This window comes from Triticum dicoccoides, chromosome 2B (genome assembly GCF_002162155.2).
Source record: "Triticum dicoccoides isolate Atlit2015 ecotype Zavitan chromosome 2B, WEW_v2.0, whole genome shotgun sequence".
NCBI lineage: Eukaryota > Viridiplantae > Streptophyta > Magnoliopsida > Poales > Poaceae > Triticum > Triticum dicoccoides.
In genome coordinates, this window is record NC_041383.1 from 338,066,264 (window position 1) to 338,086,582 (window position 20,319).

Consider the following 20,319-nt stretch of genomic DNA (forward strand, 5'->3'; position numbering starts at 1 on the left):
CACATCTCCAACAATAAAAGTAAACCAAGAAAAAGAACAATTGACAATTGGACAGTGAGTCGGTGACATATTTTTTATGTTGCACATGCTAATATGGCAGTGTATATGTAACTGTTTATATGTAAACAGTTATGTCAATCACAAATACATAAAACCTGGTTTAACCTTTCATGGGAACCTCTAAAGCCTCTAACTATAAAAAGAGTTATAAATGAATGGGTCATTTTGCGTGATGCCTAGGCCAGAACATTATGTCTAGCAATCGATCACCAATTTGAACTGATCCTCGTGCACACTTGACTTGCTTGGTACAGAAGTACTGGTTCACAAGAATAGGTTTTAAACTTGGTACTCCCTCCTATCCAAATTAATTGACGCAGCTTTAGTACAATTTTAGTACTCCCTTCGTCTTAGATCGGTCTAGATACAGATGTATCTAGACATGTTTTAATGTTAAATACATCCGTATCTACATAAATGTATGACAAGCTTTTTGGGACGGAGGGAGTACAAAGTTATACTAAAATTGTACTAAAGCTGCGTCAATTAATTTGGATCAGAGGGAGTAGTAAAGTTCATAAGACAACTAAGATAACATAACGAGTAACAACCACACTCAAGGTATTGCTAAGAATCATCTTGAGAAAATCAGATAGAAATTAAGTATTAAGCAACAGCATAAATGAAAATGAAGGTGCTAAAAAACTTACCAGAGTTACTAGAGAATAGAGACCAAAAGCACCCCAAAAGTGTGATTGCTCTGATAGCCCCTAAAATATAAGAACCAAGTTCTTTTAATTGAGAGGTATAAGCTACTACCAACATGGCAGTTTCACTGGATGACAACCAAGAGCATTGAACATAAGAAAATATCATGACTAATTTCCATGTGCTTTACTGTCCAAATCAACAAGTTACATGTAACTGTACATCCTATTAACGAAACAGATTATGCAGATTTGTCAATGTTCTAAAACCTTATAGCTCATACAAACTGATTTGCCTCACAAATAAAACTACCATTATTCATTGAACCCTAATTGTCTCAGCACAAAAAGTAACATGGGCACTCTAATTTTACTCTGCAATCGAGCTATAGAACAGAAGCAATTGACTTGACTAAAATCTAATTCTCCTGACTGAAAGATTATATACAGAAACACAGCTGAAAAGATAGTTGTGTGCAATGTTTGGTCAACAGAAAAAGAACTAGCATGCAAGCCGAACTACTATTTTAAATCGACGAAGTCTACATTTCCATATTTAAAATTTGTGGAAGTTTTCAATCAAATTTGTTAAAAAAAAATTCCTGGTGTTTTTTTATTCATGGCAGTGACATAAACGAGCAACGAACGACATGTCACATCCAAGTCACCCAAACCCGCTTGTGAAACCATCTGAGGTTTAAAAGCACACTGTTTCAAAAGTTCGATACTGCAACTCAGACGGTTTTTAGACTGCATGAAAAGTGGAACTTTTCTCTTTTTTATCAATTACTAGCACAATATACACGCAACATTTGTGTCCTTCATCATGCCTAATGACTTAATATACAAGCATGCAAAGTGCAAACAGATGAAATGGCAAAAGCATAATACAAACTACATGCTCTGTATAAGAAAAATACCCATATGATCCTCGGCAGCAATAAACCGACCAATGATGCCGGGACAAACATAAAAAATGCCAAACAAGGGTGAGCAAACCTGCATGCACAAAATTAACAAATATAAACATGTAAACTTTAATTGGAAATAACATGAACTAAATGGAATTAAAAGGAAATGTTCACTTTTAAGTATTTCAAAAAATAGCCCATATAGAAAAAAATATGATTTTTAGGGCCCATGTTTAAGTCTGAAGGTGGTCAAATAAAGTTATTGAAGGATAAACCAATGCCTCAGATTTCCAACAGGACAGGAGAAACATTACTTTTGCACAACAAGCATAGATTGGGTGTATGTCCTTGCAAGCAGATGATAATGAGACAGCGTCATAAAGGAGAGATAATGCAATATGAAACTACCGTGGCCCGGGATCACACCCTGGACCTTTCCCAGCTCATTGCCCGGCGACCTTGCATGCCTAGAAGCACCCTTCAGCCCGGAGGAGATTTGGGAGGCGGTCAAGCACATGCCGGCGCGCAAGGCGCCCGGGCCGGACGGCTTTACCGCGGAATTCTTGAGCGCTTGCTGGAGCATTATCAGGCAGGACATCCTGGATGTTTTTGAGCTGCTCTACGCGCTGCGCGGGTATGGGTTCAGCAAGCTTAACCAAGCTTTGCTAACCTTGCTCCCCAAACGTGCAGATGCCCACATGCTCGGCGACTACCGCCCGATTTGCCTGATTCACATTGTGGCCAAGATCTTCGCGAAGGTCCTGTCTTTGCGCCTTGCCCCCAAGCTCGACACCCTTGTCAGCCGCAACCAGAACGCGTTCATCGCCAGACACAGCCTCCACGACAACTTCATTCTAGTCCGGCAATCTCTCAAGCTGCTGCATCAACTTGGCGCGCCCAGAATCATGCTCAAGCTCGACCTCACGCTCGCCTTCGACTCCATCTCATGGCCCTTCCTCTTCGAGGTTCTGCGCCAATATGGGTTCGGCGATCGCTTTAGGGAATGGCTGGCCATCCTCCTGTCCACGGCCAGTACTTGTGTCATGCTCAACGGAGTCCCTGGCCCCCCGATATGGCACCGCCGCGGATTGCGCCAAGGCGACTCCACCTCCCCGCAGCTCTTCGTGCTGGCGGTGGACACGCTCGGACGGCTGATGCGCCGCGCCCTCCATGCCGGCATCCTGCAGCAGCTCCACCCCCGTCGCGCCATCCCGGCGATTTCTCTCTACGCCGATGACGTGATGCTCTTTTGCCATGCCACAACGGATGAGGTCTCCGCGGTCAAGCATCCTGGGCGTGTTTGGCATGGCTTCCGGACTCTAGGTGAACTACACCAAGAGCTCTGCCACGGTCCTTCATGGCGACGATTCTAGTGCGGGCCTGTTTGAGCTGCTACGGTGCCCCGCGGTGGACCAGCCGGTCACCTACCTCGGCATCCCGCTCACTACCCGCCGCCCCTCCGCAGCCCAACTGCAGCCCCTCGTCGACACGGTGGCTGGGCGTCTCCCATCCTGGAAGGCTTGGTTGATGAACAAGGCCGGACGGCTGGCGCTCGTCAAGTCCGTTATCAAGTGTGATTCCAATACACCAGCTGCTCGCGCTCGCGCCACCAAAGAAAACCCTCAAGCAACTCGAGAAGATCCAGCGTGGTTTCCTTTGGGCCGGTCGCGCCGACTCCCATGGCGGCCACTGTCACGTGAACTGGCGCCGAGTTTGCCGCCCGATTGATTATGGTGGCCTAGGTGTTCACGATCTAGAGCGCACTAGGCTCGCGCTCCAGCTTCGATGGCCCTGGCATGGCAGGGCCTCAACCTGCAGTTTACCTCGGAGGAGCGCGCGCACTTCTAAGCCTCCACGACCATGGCCATCGGGGACAGCAAGACCGCCCTCTTCTGGGAGGACCGCTGGATCAGCGGCCAGTCCTTCCGTGAGCTAGCACCCATGCTCTATCGGTGCATCCCCAAGAACCGCCGGAAATCGAGAACGGTGGCGGAAGGCATCACCGGCAACTGCTAGGCGCGCGACATTCACGGCGTCCTTAGCCTCCACGAGATTGGGCAGTACCTGAGGTTATGGCACTTAGTGCAGCACGCCGCGCTGTCCAACGAGCCAGACAAGCTTCTCTGGAGTTGGACTGCCAATGGCGTATACACTGCACAGTCCTGCTACCGGGCCACCTTCCGGGGATCAACAGGCTGCCACTCTTGGAAGCTCACATGGAAGAGTTGGGCGGCGCCGAAAGTGAAATTCTTCCATTGGCTTGCAGACCAAGACAGATGTTGGACCGTGGAGCGACTTGCACGCCGCGGCTTGCAGCACCACCCGCGGTGCCTTCTCTGCGACCAAGGACCGGAGACGATCCGGCATTTGATGCTCACGTGCCCTTTCGTCAGGCAAACATGGCACGAGATCCTCTCTTGGCTGCGCTTGCCGGCACTGGTGCCCGACCATGACGCTTCGCTCATGGACTGGTGGTTGCGCGCGAAGGAATTCACACTGCCATCGCTCCGCAAGGCACTGAAATCTGGTGCGCTCTTGGTGCCATGGATGATCTGGAAGCATAGAAATGCGTGTGTTTTTGACCATGTAAACCCCTCGCTCAATGAGCTTGTTGACAAGATCAAGGACGAGGCCAGATGCTGGGCAAAGGCTGGGGCTCAAGGGCTCAGGGTCGTTTTGCCATCATCTTGGGATGTCCACTGATCTCCCTATAGTTGTGTAACTTCTGCCTCCTAGGAGGATGTAACTTCCCCTATCTTTCCAATGCAATGAAACGCAAAGCTTTTGCATTTTCTCGAAAAGAGCAGTGGGAGACATAGGACAAATTATGGTGGGATAGCCCATGCGAACCACGCCACATGGTTGCTGCCTTATCCTAACTTGTATGAGGAAAAAAAATTGCATGCTAAAGTTGCCAAATAATTGGAATAGAAGTAACAACAAAAATGAAAAGACATCATAGTAAGTCCAGAAAGATCCCATTGTTACCAATTCATTGCATTCTTTGTGAACAACAATCTAAGGCCTGCAGTCATAGCAGGAACGACTATTGCAAGGATGACACCAAATGCATGAAGCAACATTCCTGCGAGTGCATGAAAGATACAGTTACTGTTGGCCAGCTATGATACTGTTTAGGAAGTACAGTACAAAATCCGAATCTTACTTTCTGATGTTATTTTTCAACAAAACATGGTAATTCTGTGTCTATTTAAGTGAAATAAGAAACTTTAAACGGCTTTGCTATTTGATTATATTGTGCCCCAAATAGGAATCCTCTACATTTCTACAAAATGGTCAGTACTATGATTGTAAATACTGACCAAGCTAAGCTTTATCCCAAGCCAAAAAACAAAGGAATTCAAAAGAATTCTGGAAACAAATCCACACGTACATGTAGATGTTTAATATGCATATGTAAGATATCATTGGTAGATTTACTATTTGGTATTTGCCATTATAGATCCACATATATTAATAACTTGCGTAGCCCACAATAAAAATATTTATTACTGAAAATTTTACATATAGGTAGGACACATATATGTGGATATAGGAACACTAAACTAAGTGCGAGTGTACAATAGTTTATTCTACCCCCCAAGTAAGAAGTACACAAAATATAGTAACATAAAAGGGCAGCCCGGTGCATGTAGCTCCCGCTTGCGCAGGGTAGGGGAAGGGTCCGACCACTTTGGGTCTAACATATAGTAACATAGTATACAAAATATAGTAACATAGTATACAAAATATAGTAAGTAAATTACCAACTTGGATAGTAAAAAAATTATTCCGGAATTACTACATTTTGTACACTGTTTTACTAAATTTTGTACATAGTGCTACTAGGGTTGTCCCTTGATGGGCACGAGGAGGTTAGCCTTGATGGGCAGGTGGTGTCTCAGAAGGACACCTTTCGATATTTGGGGTCAATGCTGCAGAAGGATGGGGATATCGATCTAGATGTGAACCATCAAATCAAAGCCGGATGGATGAAGTGGCGCCAAGCTTCTGGCTTTCTGTGACAAGAGAGTGCCACAAAAGCTAAAAGGCAGGTTCTATAGGACGACGATTCGGCCTGCAATGTTGTATGGCACTGAGTGTTGGCCGACTAAAAGGCGACATGTTCAACAGTTAGGTGTGGCGGAGACGCGCATGTTGAGATGGATGTGTGGCCACATAAGGAAGGACCGGGACCAGAATGATGTTATACGAGATAGAGTTGGGGTGGCACCGATTGAAGAGAAGCTTGTCCAACATCGTCTGAGATGATTTGGGCATATTCCGCACAAGCCTCCAGAAGCTCCAGTGCATAGCGGACGGCTAAAGCATGATGATAATGTCAAGAGAGGTCGGGTAGATCGAACTTGACATGGGAGGAGTCCGTAAAGAGAGATCTAAAGGACCGGAGTATCACCAAAGAACTAGCCATGGACAGGGGTGCGTGGAAGCTTGTTATCCATGTGCAAGAACCATGAGTTGGTTGCAAGATTCTTATGGGTTTCAGCTCTAGCCTACCCAACTTGTTTGCCTCTATGATTTTTAGTATAACGTATTAATTATTCAAAGATACCTCAATACAAGTTTTACAAAATAAAAATCATCGGAACCCTTAGTTTAATAATATATCATTTGTACATACAAAAAAGCAGTTATGTGCAAATAAAATGAAATATATGGTTTCAAATGAAAATTTTCATATAACCCACTTTGGTATTGTAGAATTGATATTTTTCTCTATAAACTTGGTCAAAGTTAGAGAAGTTTAACTTTTTGAAAAACTAATACACCTTATGTTTTTTAGCAAAGCGAGTATAAAATAACACTATTCTAAGTGTGAATGTAGAACAGAATTGCTATTCTACACCCCTAGCAAAACTAAATACAAGATCATGTACAAAAAGTAGTAACTCTGAAAGAATTGTTTTACTATCCAAGTCACTAATTTACTACCCCCTCCGTTCCTAAATACTCCCTCCGTCTTAGATACATCCGTATCTAGACAAATCTAAGACAAGAATTTTGGGACGGAGGGAGTATAAGTCTTTTGAGACATTTCAAATGGACTACAACATACGGATGTATGTACACATATTTTAGAGTGTAGATTCACTCATTTTGCTCCGTATGTAGTCACTTGTTGGAATCTTTAGAAAGACTTATATTTGGGAACGGAGGGAGTACATTGTTATGAAAAGTACTATATTTTGCACACCGATCACTATATTTTGAGCACTTTTTACTAGGGGTATATTCTACACTCACGCTTAGAATAGTATATATATATAGTGGCTATTGTAAGTTTTTTGACTTATATCTTGGTTTTCTTATGCCAATATGAACAGAACTATTTGCATATCAAATGTAAATTCTTAATGAAACGACATAATAAAACCTCGGGTGCAAAATAACTTATTATGCACCCTGGGTGATGAATAGCATTATATCCTTTCAAGGCACATGTCACAACATCTAGTAGGTAAAGCATGATATCACACCATTTCAGAGTACATTTCAACCACATACCTCTTGCTAAATCCAGAACAGTCCGAAACAATGATATCATGGTAATATTTGGGAAGCTCAGGAACAATGGTGTAAGAAGGAAAATAGCTACAGGAAGACTGTGAATAATCAGAGACACATCACGTGGATAAAAGATCTGGACATAAGAATAAAGATGTTAGTTTAGTCCCAAGAAAATGAATGAATTTCATGCTACATATTCTTTAGTGGTGTATATTGTAGCTACATTTTACAATGTAGGGAAACTGAGGAAATGAACTTGTTTAGAACATTGATATCATAATATCCTTATCGTTCCAATTTGGAAGACTAAAGTCAATGTACCATGAACCAAGTCAAGTAATCAAAGAAGATAGCTCTCAGATCGTCGATTCCCTCATTAACAGCTTTATTGGATCTCTCGCTCTCTTTTAGCAGCATCGGAGAATTTGTGAAAGCCTTTACGAGGTTGAATAAATTTTCACCGCGCGCTTGAATACTTCCAGGACTGAAACAGAAAAAGACAAGTATACAATAATAATTACTGTTTCATATGAAAAGTTAGAAATTTCATCAGGCCGGGAGTTTAATACATACAGCAGGTTTTCCAGTGTATCATAAGAAGTATGATAAAAATAACCACCAAGAACAAAGATAATATCAAGTCCTGGGATTTTTGCTACGTCTTCAGCAAATACCCTATAATCTGTATCACCTGGAATTATTCCAAACATATCCTGCATGTACGAAGCACAGTCCATTTCATTATAAAATACTCCCTCTGTTCACAAATACAAGATGTTTTGGATATTTCAATATAGAGTACATGCGGATTGAAATGAGTGAACAAACACACTAAAGCGTGTCCATATTACAATCGATCAACAAAAAAGTTAGAACATCTTATATTTGTGAACGGAGGGAGTACATCCGATACATAACTAATGTTTTATAATATTATGCAGGTACACCATAGCTAATATTTGAAGAAATATGTATAGATTTTGTCCTTAGTGCTCCGGGATGAACCTTTCCTTATCTATGATGCAGTTGACAGGTACATGTCAAGCATGCAATACGTTTGCCTTTCCTATGCCTTCAAATATACTTGTCAGCGGACAAGTCAAGAGAGCATTTGTAGATTTACAATAAAAAACATGCCAATATTGTTAGGTCACTACGTAATAGTTAAACTGTTAATGCTCCACAACAAGGAAATTGGGATTCAGGACCATCCTGGTTTCTGATAAAAGATACAATCTGTAGGTAAAAAGAAATGCAACATGTCCAGAGAAACTTATAAAAGAACAGGCCAACTCTGTCAACGGTGAAGATGATAATAGTGAACATCAGTTGACTGACCTATATTACTCTAGAGACTACAAGTTGAGATAGTTGCCAATGTGCCATTCATTTTCTGGTAAGTTAGGTGGCATAAACTGATGCCGTCGCCAGTTTATTTTTCTTAATTGCTGCCTCGTTGGCTACTGACATGCTCACCACCAAGCTGCCACTGCTGGACCTCCAAAGAGGACAATTTCTTGTGACAAGACCAAGAGTCACCTTTTTACAGCTCAGCTTATTGGGGATTACAATTGTAAGAGAGCTTGTCAACCACAAATAAGCTGCTATGCTGACCTTTGCTTTGTTGTTTAGGGGATGTTTGGATAAGAGGCATTTATTTTTAAGGAGACACCATAATTATTGCAAATTTGAACTAAATACCAAAACTCTTCAAAAATACCACCAATCCAAACAGCCTCCTCTTAGCCTATAACCTGAAGCTAGGACAAGCAAACCTTTCGTGTGCAACTAATTTTGCAACACCAAGTACATAATTTGAAGTAAGTGAAGACAAAAAAAAATTAAGTAAACCATATTAGAAGCTTGTATGGAAGTTCGGAAACAAGAACCTGAGCAACACTATTTGCCATTGGATACTTTGCAGTCTGAGCATAAATACGAGAAGGCCAAGATCCCGGTCCAGACTGACAAACTAAATCTGGTGAGGAAAGATAAATGGCCAGGATCATATTTCATTGCAAAATCAACACATTTAAGCCAGACATCTTTATAATATGGAGTAAATTGCCAAAACCACAACAATTGCGCACAATGCATAAAAAAACCACCGTTTTCATAAAAGTTTGCAGATAGCACCATGTTTTGGTAATTTTGCCGAGAACAATAAATGGTGAATTGAGCGCGTTTTTGACAGAAAACCTGACGTGTGGGCCCGCTGTAAGTGATCACATTGCACTAAATCTTCACACTGTTTGATTCTCACGTTAAGTTAGATGAAGGGACCACCCATCAGTTCTTCACTGCCCCGCCTCTCTGATCTCCTTGGTGACATTCCGACGAGCACTTGGTGGGCACCATTGGCTCCTCCCTCCAACAGATGCGTCACCAGCTGTTGACTCAGGGAGAGAGGAGTACCTGCAGCGTGAGTGTGAGTGTGTGTGGCGGCTCTCACTGGGAACGGGAGGACTGGATGCCCCTTCTAGGTCAGCTTCTCCTCATGGGCTTGGGCCCTAAGTGATACATATGATGGGCTTGGGCCCATACCGGTTCAACACTCCCCCTCAAGATGGGTGGTAGATATCTATCATTCCCATCTTGTCACATGCCAAGTTACAGTCCTTTGTTCCTAATCCCTTTGTCAAGCAATCTGCAAACTGCTGCCCAGAACTGACATGACCAAGGCTGATGATCCCAGCATCAAGTTTCTCCTTAATGAAGAAGCGATCAATTTCCACATGCTTTGTCCTATCATGTTGAACTGGGTTATTAGCAATGGCTATAGCTGACTGATTGTCACACCACACCTTCAAGGGGCCCTTCCTCAGAAGTTTCAACTCGCTCAGTAGGTACTTCACCCAGAGCATCTCACACAACCCTTGAGATAATGCTCTGTACTCAGCTTCTGCTGTTGATCTAGACACAACTGTCTGTTTCTTGCTTCTCCATGACACCAACTTTCCTCCCACAAACACACAGTAGCCAGAAGTTGATCTTCTATCATCTTGACAACTGGCCCAATCAGAGTCACTATAGCCATCCACCTCAAGATGTCCACTCTTCGCAAACCACAACCCTTTACCCGGAGTCCCCTTCAAGTATCTCAGAATTCTGTGCACAATATCAAGATGCCCACTCCTTGGTTCATGCATGTATCTGCTCACCACACCCACGGCATACGTAATGTCAGGCCTGGTATGACACAAGTACAATAACCTCCCAACTAATTTCTGATAATCTTCCTTATTCACCAGCTCACCTGATTGAGCTGGCACTCGATGATTTTGTTCAATCGGCGTAGGGGCTGCACGACATCCCATCATGCCCATGTCACTCAAGAGATCCAAGGTGTATTTCCGTTGGCACAAAGATATTCCCTTCTCTGTCCGAGCCACTTCAATGCAAGGAAGTATTTTAGGTTGCCCAAATCCTTTACCTCAAACTCCTTGCTTAGACACCCCTTCAATCTCTCTATTTCCTCCTTATCATCTCCAGTGATGATAATGTCATCCACATAAACTGCAAGGATGGTGATCTTCCGATCAGAGAGTGAGTGTTTGTAGAACACCGTGTGGTCACCATTACATTGACCATACCCCATAGCACGGACAGCACATCTGAACCTATCAAACCAAGCCCTCGGCGATTGCTTCAGTCCATACAAGGATTTCTTCAGCCTGCATACCTTCCCCGTGGTCTGTGAAGTACCAAACCCTGGTGGTATCTCCATGTACACTTCTTTCCTCAACTCACCATGCAAGAAGGCATTCTTGACATCTAATTGATGCAACTTTCACCCAAAGTTTGCAGCACAGGAAACCAATATCCTTACTGTGTTCATCTTTGCCACTGGAGCAAACGTCTCGTCATAGTCCATTCCATAAGTTTGACTATATCCTCTGGCGACCAATCTAGCCTTATACCGTTCCACCTTCCCCTCAGGATTCTGCTTCACTGTATAGATCCACTTACAACTCACTGCTTTCTTTCCTGCCGGCAATGTGGTTAGCACCCACGTCTTGTTTTTCCTCAGTGCTTCCAACTCTTCTATCATCGCTTCACGCCACTTCGGATCTTGCTTTGCAGCCTTCCAATCCTTTGGGATTGACACAGTTTGAAGAGAGGCAACAAACACTCTATAGGAAGGAGACAAAGCCTCATAAGACACACAATTTCCAATGTCATGATCATCAAAAAACTTCGGTGGTAAAGCCTTCTGTGCCGCTTCACGTGTCCCCTTTCGCAACGCAATAGGCAGTTCCACCGTGTCAGATGAGCTTGCACCACTGCCTTGTTGCTCCCCCTGCACTTGCTGCTCCTCCTGCACAAGTGGTTGCCGCCGTGAATAGACCAGACGTGTGTCAGATGAGCTATGCACTTGTGGCACTTGTGGCTGCCGTCAAGAGTACACTAGGGGAATATTCTGCCACCGATCTGGAACAGGGAGCTGGAGATTACCAATCTGAATGGAACCCACTGTTGGCTGGACCTGAACCTGCACATCACCATCAGTGAGAGTACCAACCGGAATTGTACCCACAATTGGCTGGACTTGAACCTGCACATCATCATCAATGTTAGTGCCCACAGAATCCTCCTGAGTGTGAGACACAGCCTTCTCCCCCTCTTGACCATCCTGCACAGAGTGTAAATGGTCAAGCTCTTGAAACAACACACTTAGATCTGTTGGCTCACCATAGAATGGCTCAGACTCCCTGAAGGTTACATCCATACTGACAAACCTGCGTTTCTCTGAGGGACACCAACATTTATATCCCTGCTGACTAGAAGAATAGCCCAGAAAAATACACTTCACTGCTCGCGGATCAAGTTTTCCAACAGAAGGACGGTGATCACGAACAAAACAGGTACTGCCAAACAATTTTGGGGGAACAACAAACTTAGTTTCTCCATATACTAGCTCACACGGAGACTTCATGCTTAGTATTCTTCATGGTGTCCGGTTGATCAGGTATGTGGCTGTCATCACTGCTTCACTCCACAAGAATTTGGGCACATTCATCGTAAACATCAATGACCGAGCAACCTCAAGAATATGCCGATTTTTCCTCCATTTTGAGGAGGGGTGTCTAGGCACGAAGTTTGATGAAGAATACCTTGATCAGACAAGTAGGCCCCAAATGTGTTGTTCACATACTCTATCCCATTGTCAGTCCTGATCACCTGCACCTGCACCTGAAACTGATTCTTCACCAAGGCATGGAAATTCTGGAAACAGCTAAACACCTCATCTTTGTGACGCATCAAATAAATCCAGGTCATACGAGAATAGCAATCGATGAATGTCACAAAGTATTTCATTCCATTCATTGATACAACTGGGCTCTTCCATACATCCGAATGAATAAGCATAAAAGGAGATATGCTCCTAAGCCCCTTACTCACATATGAGGCTCGTGTGTGTTTGGCATATTCGCAAGCATCACATGTCAACTTGCCCTTGCCTATCCCACACATAACATCCGGAAAGATTCTACTCATCTTATCAAAAGATACATGTCCCATCCTACAGTGATGGATCATCGCCTCCTTCTCCTTGTCCTCCATGGTCGCAGCACACACCAAGTCCGGCTGCACCTCCTGGTCCATGTACCAGAGCCCCCTACGCCTGGTGCCAGTCCCAACTGTCTGGCTCGTCTGTCGCTCCTGAATCACGCAACCAAATTTGTCAAGGATCACACGACAGTCAATTTGATCAATTAGGGCACTGAAGGAGACCAAATTGACAGGAAAAGCTGGCACATGTAAAACCGAGGATAGGGAGATGGTCGGAGTGCACTTGACTGTGCCAACCCCTACGACAGGCTGGTTTGTGCCATCAGCAGTTTGCATAGTGCCCGTGTGAGACGGAGGGTGCTTAGTGTAAGACTCAAACACGCAAGATTTACTAGCAACATGCTTAGATGCTCCATAGTCGAGAACCCACTCTGGAGCACTCCCATTAGAAGCAAGAGATGCCTGTTCTGGATTACCTTCATCAGTGGAGGCCCAGAGAGCAAAGTCTCCATAGTCAACATCATCTGCATCTTTGCCTTTTGACGTCCCAGTGTCTCCTGCCACTGTCATGTGAGCCCTCTGATCCCCTGAGTGTCCTGAGTAGCCACCTCTGCCCCTAGAAGCCTGACCCCTTGAGGTCCCTGAGTATCCACCTCTGCCTCTAGCACTCCTGCCTCTGCCAGTTCCCCCTCCGTTGTATCCCCTGCCTCTGCCACGAGTGACATTTGTTGGGATCGCTCCACTCCATGCGCTCAGTGACTGCAAATGTCGAAGACGGCACAGCCTTCATGTCTGCATGCTCAAGAGATAGCCGCACCTCCTCTTGAGACATAGCAGCAATAGTCTCCTCAATAGAGGGCAGGAGAGGTTGGTGCAACAGGGATGCCCTCCTGCCATGAAAACAACCTCTAAGCCCCTCCAACAGTTTCAGCACACGCCTGCGTGCAATCCACTTGCGCCCTGACTCGATGCAAGCCGCATCATAGAGTTCCAGAGGGTCGCAGTTATCCTGCTCTGCCCACAAAGCCTGCAGCTCTGCCACATATGTGATCACTGACATGTCGTCGCCTTGATGCAGCCGACTGATCTTCCCCTCAATCTGAGCAATTAGCATGACATTGCCCTTACCTAAGTACAAGGTGGACAGAGTCGTCCATATCGCAGCGGATGTGGATAGCCCCTCCACAGAGCGTCCAATGGGGGGCACCACCGAGTTCAACAACCAGCCAATGAGCACAGAGTTTATGACCTTCCATCTTTTTCCCTCCACAGTAGTCTTGTCTCCTGGTTCAGCAACAACACCCAACAAGTGCCCATCAACCTCCTTCTGTTCCACAGCCAGCAACGCCCTCCGGGACCAGCTCAGATAATTGGTAGCCCCCTCTAACTTCATGTCCATGGACGGCAGTTCGATCTTCTAAGCCACTTCCTGTCGAGGAACGATGGCCCCAGATTTCGACTCCTCGAAGATCTTAGCAAGCTTCTCGAAAGCCTCAGCAAGGCCTGTTGGCTCAGCCATCTTTGGTCAGGAGGAGTGGAAGCAGCAACACTCAGTAGCAGCAATGGACACAACCTCTACACACCCAACAACAGCAGCCCACAGCAGCAGTAGCACTGACCACCACCAGTAGCAGCAAGCAACACCTCTTCCTCCCAAGGAACAGCAGCAGCAACGGCAGCTCCAGGATCACCTCTCCTACCTCCTCCCGCTGCCTCACGCAGCAGCAGCAGCACAGAAACTCCAGCAGCACCTTGCGCACTCACGCAAGCACTCCTCCTTCGCATGGACAACACCTGCGCAGCCTTCAGGTCGCGAGTCCCTCCGTCCTCTGCCGCGTCAGCCCGTGCACGGCCGCGCAGGCAGCGCCGCGCCCGACCACTCGTGCGCAGCAGCGCGTTGACGCCGCGACCGTCGTCCCCCAGGCACTGGCCCGCGCCCGCGCCTCGCCGGCCGGCGCCGCCGGCCCCGCCGAACCTGGCCTCTGATACCATGTTGACTCAGGGAGAGAGGAGTACCTGCAGCGTGAGTGTGAGTGTGTGTGGCGGCTCTCACTGGGAACGGGAGGACTGGATGCCCCTTCTAGGTCAGCTTCTCCTCATGGGCTTGGGCCCTAAGTGATACATATGATGGGCTTGGGCCCATACCGGTTCAACACCAGCCATGGCCGACGAGGTCGAGGATGACGACATGCGTGAGTTCTAGCGCGGCGGCTGCAAAGATAGTGGTGAGATGCTGCGCTCTCGTATCCATGGCCCAGCCGGCTAGTTTGAACGCGGCGTGCACGGTGCACGACGGAGCTCTGGCCTGAGCACAGCGAGCACGCGTTCGTGTGCAACACTGCAAGCCACCGCAGCCATGCCCGTGCTCCCGGGCTACCGCGCCGCTGCGTCTCGCTGGCGCGTTGCCGCCGTCATCTTGCTCAGCCACCACATCCGCCGTGTGCACCCGCATCACAAGCACCCACACGATGGCCACCCCCCGCGCCTAAATGCATCCGTCACCGCGCAGCGTGCTCGGCTTCGCCGCCACGTCAACATGCTCTGCCGTGTGCCCCCGGCGCCGCGAGCTTTGCCATGGCCTTGTGCTCGTCGCGGTCAATGACGGAGCCAGGGGGGCAGCAGGGGCCACGGTTCCCCCCAACATGCAGAAATTTTTTGAAGACCCTATGTGGCCTCTCCTATTTCTCTTTCCCAAACAGCATTTTGGTGAAATGGAGTAGATGCATGCTCACAGAAGATCCTACTAAGTAGTGAAAACTGAATGCCTTTTTGACTTTTTTGCTCCCATTGCTTCAGCGGTTCAGTCACACACACGCAAACGAGTGCCCTTGCTTATTTTTCATTCCTGCGGCTCTCCTGTCTTCCTGTTCTGCGCTTATGTAGGACGACTAGAGAGGCAAATTATAGGTGGACAAGGCAAATTTTGGTGTTGAAATTTATAAATACCTCTTGATTACTTTGTTTCAAAATAAATAAATAAATTTAGACTGACATGTTATCAATGTAGAACCTTAAAGATATCTTGTTTCTTCTTTTGCGGGAGGACCTTAAAAAATATCAATCGATGGATTAAAAACAATTAAAGGTCTACGCAGTCTGACTGTAAGTGTTCGTTCGTCAATCATCACCTTTCAATTGTACATATGTCTATGTTATCAATACTTTGTGATAATGCTACATATTTTACTATACCCACGGTCGTTCCTATATATTTTTCCAGGAAAAAAATCAAGCATATTCCGTAATCCATATACCATGTTGCATTTTAGAAGAGTTTAGTTCAATGTTCAGATACTAGGGTGAGGCTAGGCTCGCAAGGAGCGACCTAGTCCACCTGGGCTCATACCTAAGTAGCCCGTTGTGCTTTGAGATTTTTTCTACAAAAATATGCCTCCAAGGACCAATCGTGGATGGTCTCGTTTTTTCAGTTCAATGTTCAGCCCCCCTTAAGTATAATTCCTGGCTCCGCCGTTGGTCGCGGTAGTGCTGCGCACATCCCGCGCATGGCTGCTCCCACACGCTGCTGCAGCGCCGTCACGCCTGGCTGGCTGGGTTAAAAGTCGCATCGCTCAGCCCGTGCTAGAGCTGCCTGCCCACCCGTGCTTAGGCGCCGCCGTGGAACCCTAGTCGTCGATCCCCCCTTGTGTGCTGTGGCAGTATGGGTGTGGGCCAGGCCGGGCCAAGCAGGTGAACTGGAAAAAGAAAGAAAGAAAAAGTTAACGCCCGTCACCCATGGCAGTTTGCCTTTGCCACGTGGACCTGACAGGTGGGCCCGGAGTGTCAGGTTCGCTGTCAAAACACGGTCAATTGAGGATCAGTGTTTTCGGCAACGCGTTCACTGAAAAACGGTGCTATCTGCAAACTGTTATGAAAACGGTGGTTTTGTGATGCATTGTGCCCAATCGTGGTGGTTTTTGGCGATTTACTCATATCATATAATATGATTATGACTTCTTCACAATAACTAATCTCAATCTTCGTGAACAAATATTCTTTACATACGACAAGGCACCTGGCTACTAATGACTATCCTAAAATTAAAGTAAATGCAGACTTTAATCATTCTAAACTTGAAAATCTAAATTATTAGGATCAAGTGTTCAACGGACTAAGCTGATGCCCCATTTGCATGGGACCAATCTCTATAGAAGCAACATGAAGGCAGTAACTCAAAATGGAACAACAATTCCTATGAGGGGAAAACTAAACATCTATAGAGAGGCAACAGAATTATAAGTTGTCAATAAACAAGGACTGCACAGCAATACTGAACTTGGATGCAGAAACAAATTAGGGCATTACAGTCTCAATATGTATTCAATTCGAATATGCTACTATTATAAGAGAGAAAAAAACACTAAAACTAAAGTGTATTAGAACTACCAACTAAGTTACTGAACTATACGATCATAATAGCATGACCTCTTGGTAAGCAGTCATTAGATCATACAACAAATAGAGTACGTGGATATCATTTCCATAAGGCAGGATCAATGAAATGAAGCTTTGTTTCCAGCTCTTGAGTTGACTTGAGTTTTAAAATACAAAATTTCAAACAACTAAACAAGAGATAAAGTACAGAATAATACCAGCACCACCACTTCCAGAAGCTTCAATATTAATGAAAGCACCAACTGTGCTGCTCCATTTATGTGTCTTCATAAAACCATGTGAACCCTGGTTAACAGCATCAAGGATAAGCGCAAGTTGCTTCATTGAGTTAAACGGACAATTAACATATATGAAATGACATGAGTATTCTTTTATGTTTTTACTTTAGGTTTGACTTAATATTCTTACCATGTTCTAATTAATAAGCAGAAATTAATATCTGGGGCAGTTTTTTCTGTTTCAACCCCCCGCGAGGGGAGAAGTTACAGAGCTTCCCAGTGCACCATAATTAGCTTAGACTCATACGCTGCAACTATTAATAGCACCTTACTATGGACCAGTTCAGATTGCCCTCAGCTGAGTCATCACAAGACATTTTTATCGAAGGAACAAAACCACACAACTACCTTTTCAATTCATGCACTATGTAGTAGTTTTGCGCATGTAGTCTAACAGTTTGGTGATGATTGACAGTCACATACCAGAAGAAAAAGTTCCTCAGCACCATTGAAAAGGAAAATGACTGGCCGAGGAGGGACCCACCCAGACTCAAGGATAAGTCGTGATAGTTCAAGCATAGATGCTGGACAAGAAATATTACAAACACAAATCATGCCCCGATGAAAGTCTGCACAGTAAGAATCACATTTGTTCAGACAAATAAGAGGTTGTACTTACCAACACAGGAACCACAGTCTGCTGCACCAGGTGATCCAAGTGGACTGTCGAAATGTCCATTCACCAAAAGGGATGGTTCATCCTCTTCTGAAACATTTGATGAAATCCTGTAATTAATTGTTATATCTTAGAAATAATTTGTTTAAATTATATGGTTCACGAGGAAAAATATAGCCAAAATTAACAAAGGTTGTCTTGTCAGTTGGCACTTTGTAATACCACAATGAAAGTAGAAGTGGCTCATGAGTGTTCCTGGAAGATCAATCCCACAATTGAAAGTTTAGACATGCTAGAACAGCACTCTATGATGGCTGGGTACCACAATTTTTGTGAAAGATGTCACTAAGCATATTACTATTGGACTCTCCTTGATTGAGTTAATCATAAAAATCAACTGTGGCTGCTACATGGATCGCTCCAGTCTAAATTGCACGAGGGCTCATGCATGGCTGCTAATCTACGCATGAATACAACAAAAAATGCGTGCACGTATTAATCATCTTTTGCAATGGGCAGCACCCTTATAGCTAGGCCCATGGACTGTATCCAGCCTGTATAAGAATCGAATCGGCAGAACACGTCCCGTGTTGCCTATCGTCACCAGATAATAAAATTCACATGTGTGAATTGGTTTCAAGTCGTGGTGCTTTTATTCAGAGTTTTAAAACAGCTACTCCCTCCGTAAAGAAATATAAGAGCGTTTAGATTATTAAAGTAGTAATGTAAACACTCTTATATTTGTTTATAGAGGGAGTAGTTGCTAACATCCTCAAGAGATTTTATGGAAGGCTATTGATACGTTTGGCGGTAGCAGCACTGCATGGGCATCCCCTTCTAGACTTCTAATAAGTTAGTATCAGCCTATAAAAGGTTATCACCATTCACGCTGCGAGGGGGACGGTAGCCATGCCACGGGCACTGTGGAGAAGATGCCTCAGACCAGGCATCGCCACATGGCAAAACCATGTTTAATGCCAATGTGAGGCCATGCCATCGGCACACCAAGGGACGACACAGACGGAGAACTCACGTGGGATTCAGCCAAGCATAAAACACGTCAAGGCCCTCGTCTAAAACTTGCCTAAGGACATGGTGGGATTACAAAAAAACAGCGTGATGTTGTAACACCGCGTAGACGCCAAGGCACATTCGACACATATCACCTTGCAACGATTTGCTGAAAGGCAACACCACACAATGACAAGATCATCCAATAAAGAGAGCAGAGTGATGAGACCCCCGTAGCCACGCCAGCTCAACTTCAAGAAACAGAAGCAATAACTAGAGCTCACACACCGCCAACTCAAATATTAGGTACTTCCGTTCCAAGGAATTCTTTCTGGTGCTTATGAGAATATGAAGATGCTGCCTAAATCAAATGTAGTACTTGGGAATAAAGGACCTAGCATGGACAAGAGGGACACACACTGAGTATGATCAAGCATGGCAATGGCATTAACCATAGAAGGAGTGAAGGCGGAGCTTCAAGTGGAGACCAGGCCTGACATTGCGTATGTCGTGGGTGTGGTGAGGTACATGCATGAACCAAGGAGTGGGCATCTTGATACAGTGCACAGAATCCTGAGATACTTGGAAGGGCACTCCGAGAAAAGGTTTGTGGTTTGCGAAGAGTGAACATCTTGAGATGGATGGCTATAGTGATTCTGATTTTGGTAGTTGTCAAGATGATTGAAGATCAACTCAGGCTATTGTGTGTTTGTGGGAGGAAATTTGGTGTCATGGAGAAGCAAGAAAAAGCGAGTTGTGTTTAGATCAACAGCAAAAGCCGAGTATAGAGAGCATCTATACCAATATAAAAAGAGTGAGTTGCGGAGATCCAACAAATCTCACCCATCCAACCGTATCTATCCAACTGTCTACGTCGCTCCAGTGTTTAGCGTTAGACCTGTGTAGCACTAAACACGTTTAGCACCCTCCACTAATTAAGACCATACCTAATATCAACGTCAGCATTAACCAAGTAATATCTTTCCTAATATTAATGTGCAACACAATTAATATCTTGCCTAATATTAGTGTGCATTGCACGTACACAATTACTAGTTATCACAAGGGTTGAGTGAGATGCTCGGGGTGAAGAACCTACTGAGCAAGTTGAAACCTCTGAGGAAGGGATCCTTGAGAGTATGGTGTGACAATCAGTCAGCTATAAGTGTTGCCAGTAACCCAGTTCAACATGATAAAACATGTGGAAATTGATCGCTTCTTCATTAAGGAGAAACTTGACACTGGGATCATCAGCCTTACTCATGTACACTCTGGGCAGCAGATTTGCTTGACAAAGGGACTGGGATCAAAGGACCGTAAGTTGGCATGTGACAAGATGGGGTTGATAGATATCTACCACC

At 45.0% G+C, this 20,319-nt stretch overlaps 1 protein-coding gene across 1 annotated transcript in view; it reads right to left on the reverse strand.

The window, feature by feature from the left end:
* LOC119363649 (endoplasmic reticulum metallopeptidase 1-like) overlaps window positions 1-20,319 on the reverse strand; it is a 41,155-nt gene that overhangs the window by 17,217 nt on the left and 3,619 nt on the right. Inside the window, exons 4-13 of the mRNA XM_037629017.1 lie at window positions 17,951-18,057; window positions 17,755-17,855; window positions 17,251-17,338; window positions 9,037-9,125; window positions 7,721-7,860; window positions 7,469-7,631; window positions 7,145-7,280; window positions 4,607-4,703; window positions 1,628-1,706; window positions 711-770 (exon numbers count right to left, since the gene is read on the reverse strand). Of these exons, the coding sequence (XP_037484914.1) occupies window positions 711-770; window positions 1,628-1,706; window positions 4,607-4,703; window positions 7,145-7,280; window positions 7,469-7,631; window positions 7,721-7,860; window positions 9,037-9,125; window positions 17,251-17,338; window positions 17,755-17,855; window positions 17,951-18,057 (1,060 nt within the window). The remainder of the gene's footprint in view (window positions 1-710; window positions 771-1,627; window positions 1,707-4,606; window positions 4,704-7,144; window positions 7,281-7,468; window positions 7,632-7,720; window positions 7,861-9,036; window positions 9,126-17,250; window positions 17,339-17,754; window positions 17,856-17,950; window positions 18,058-20,319) is intronic.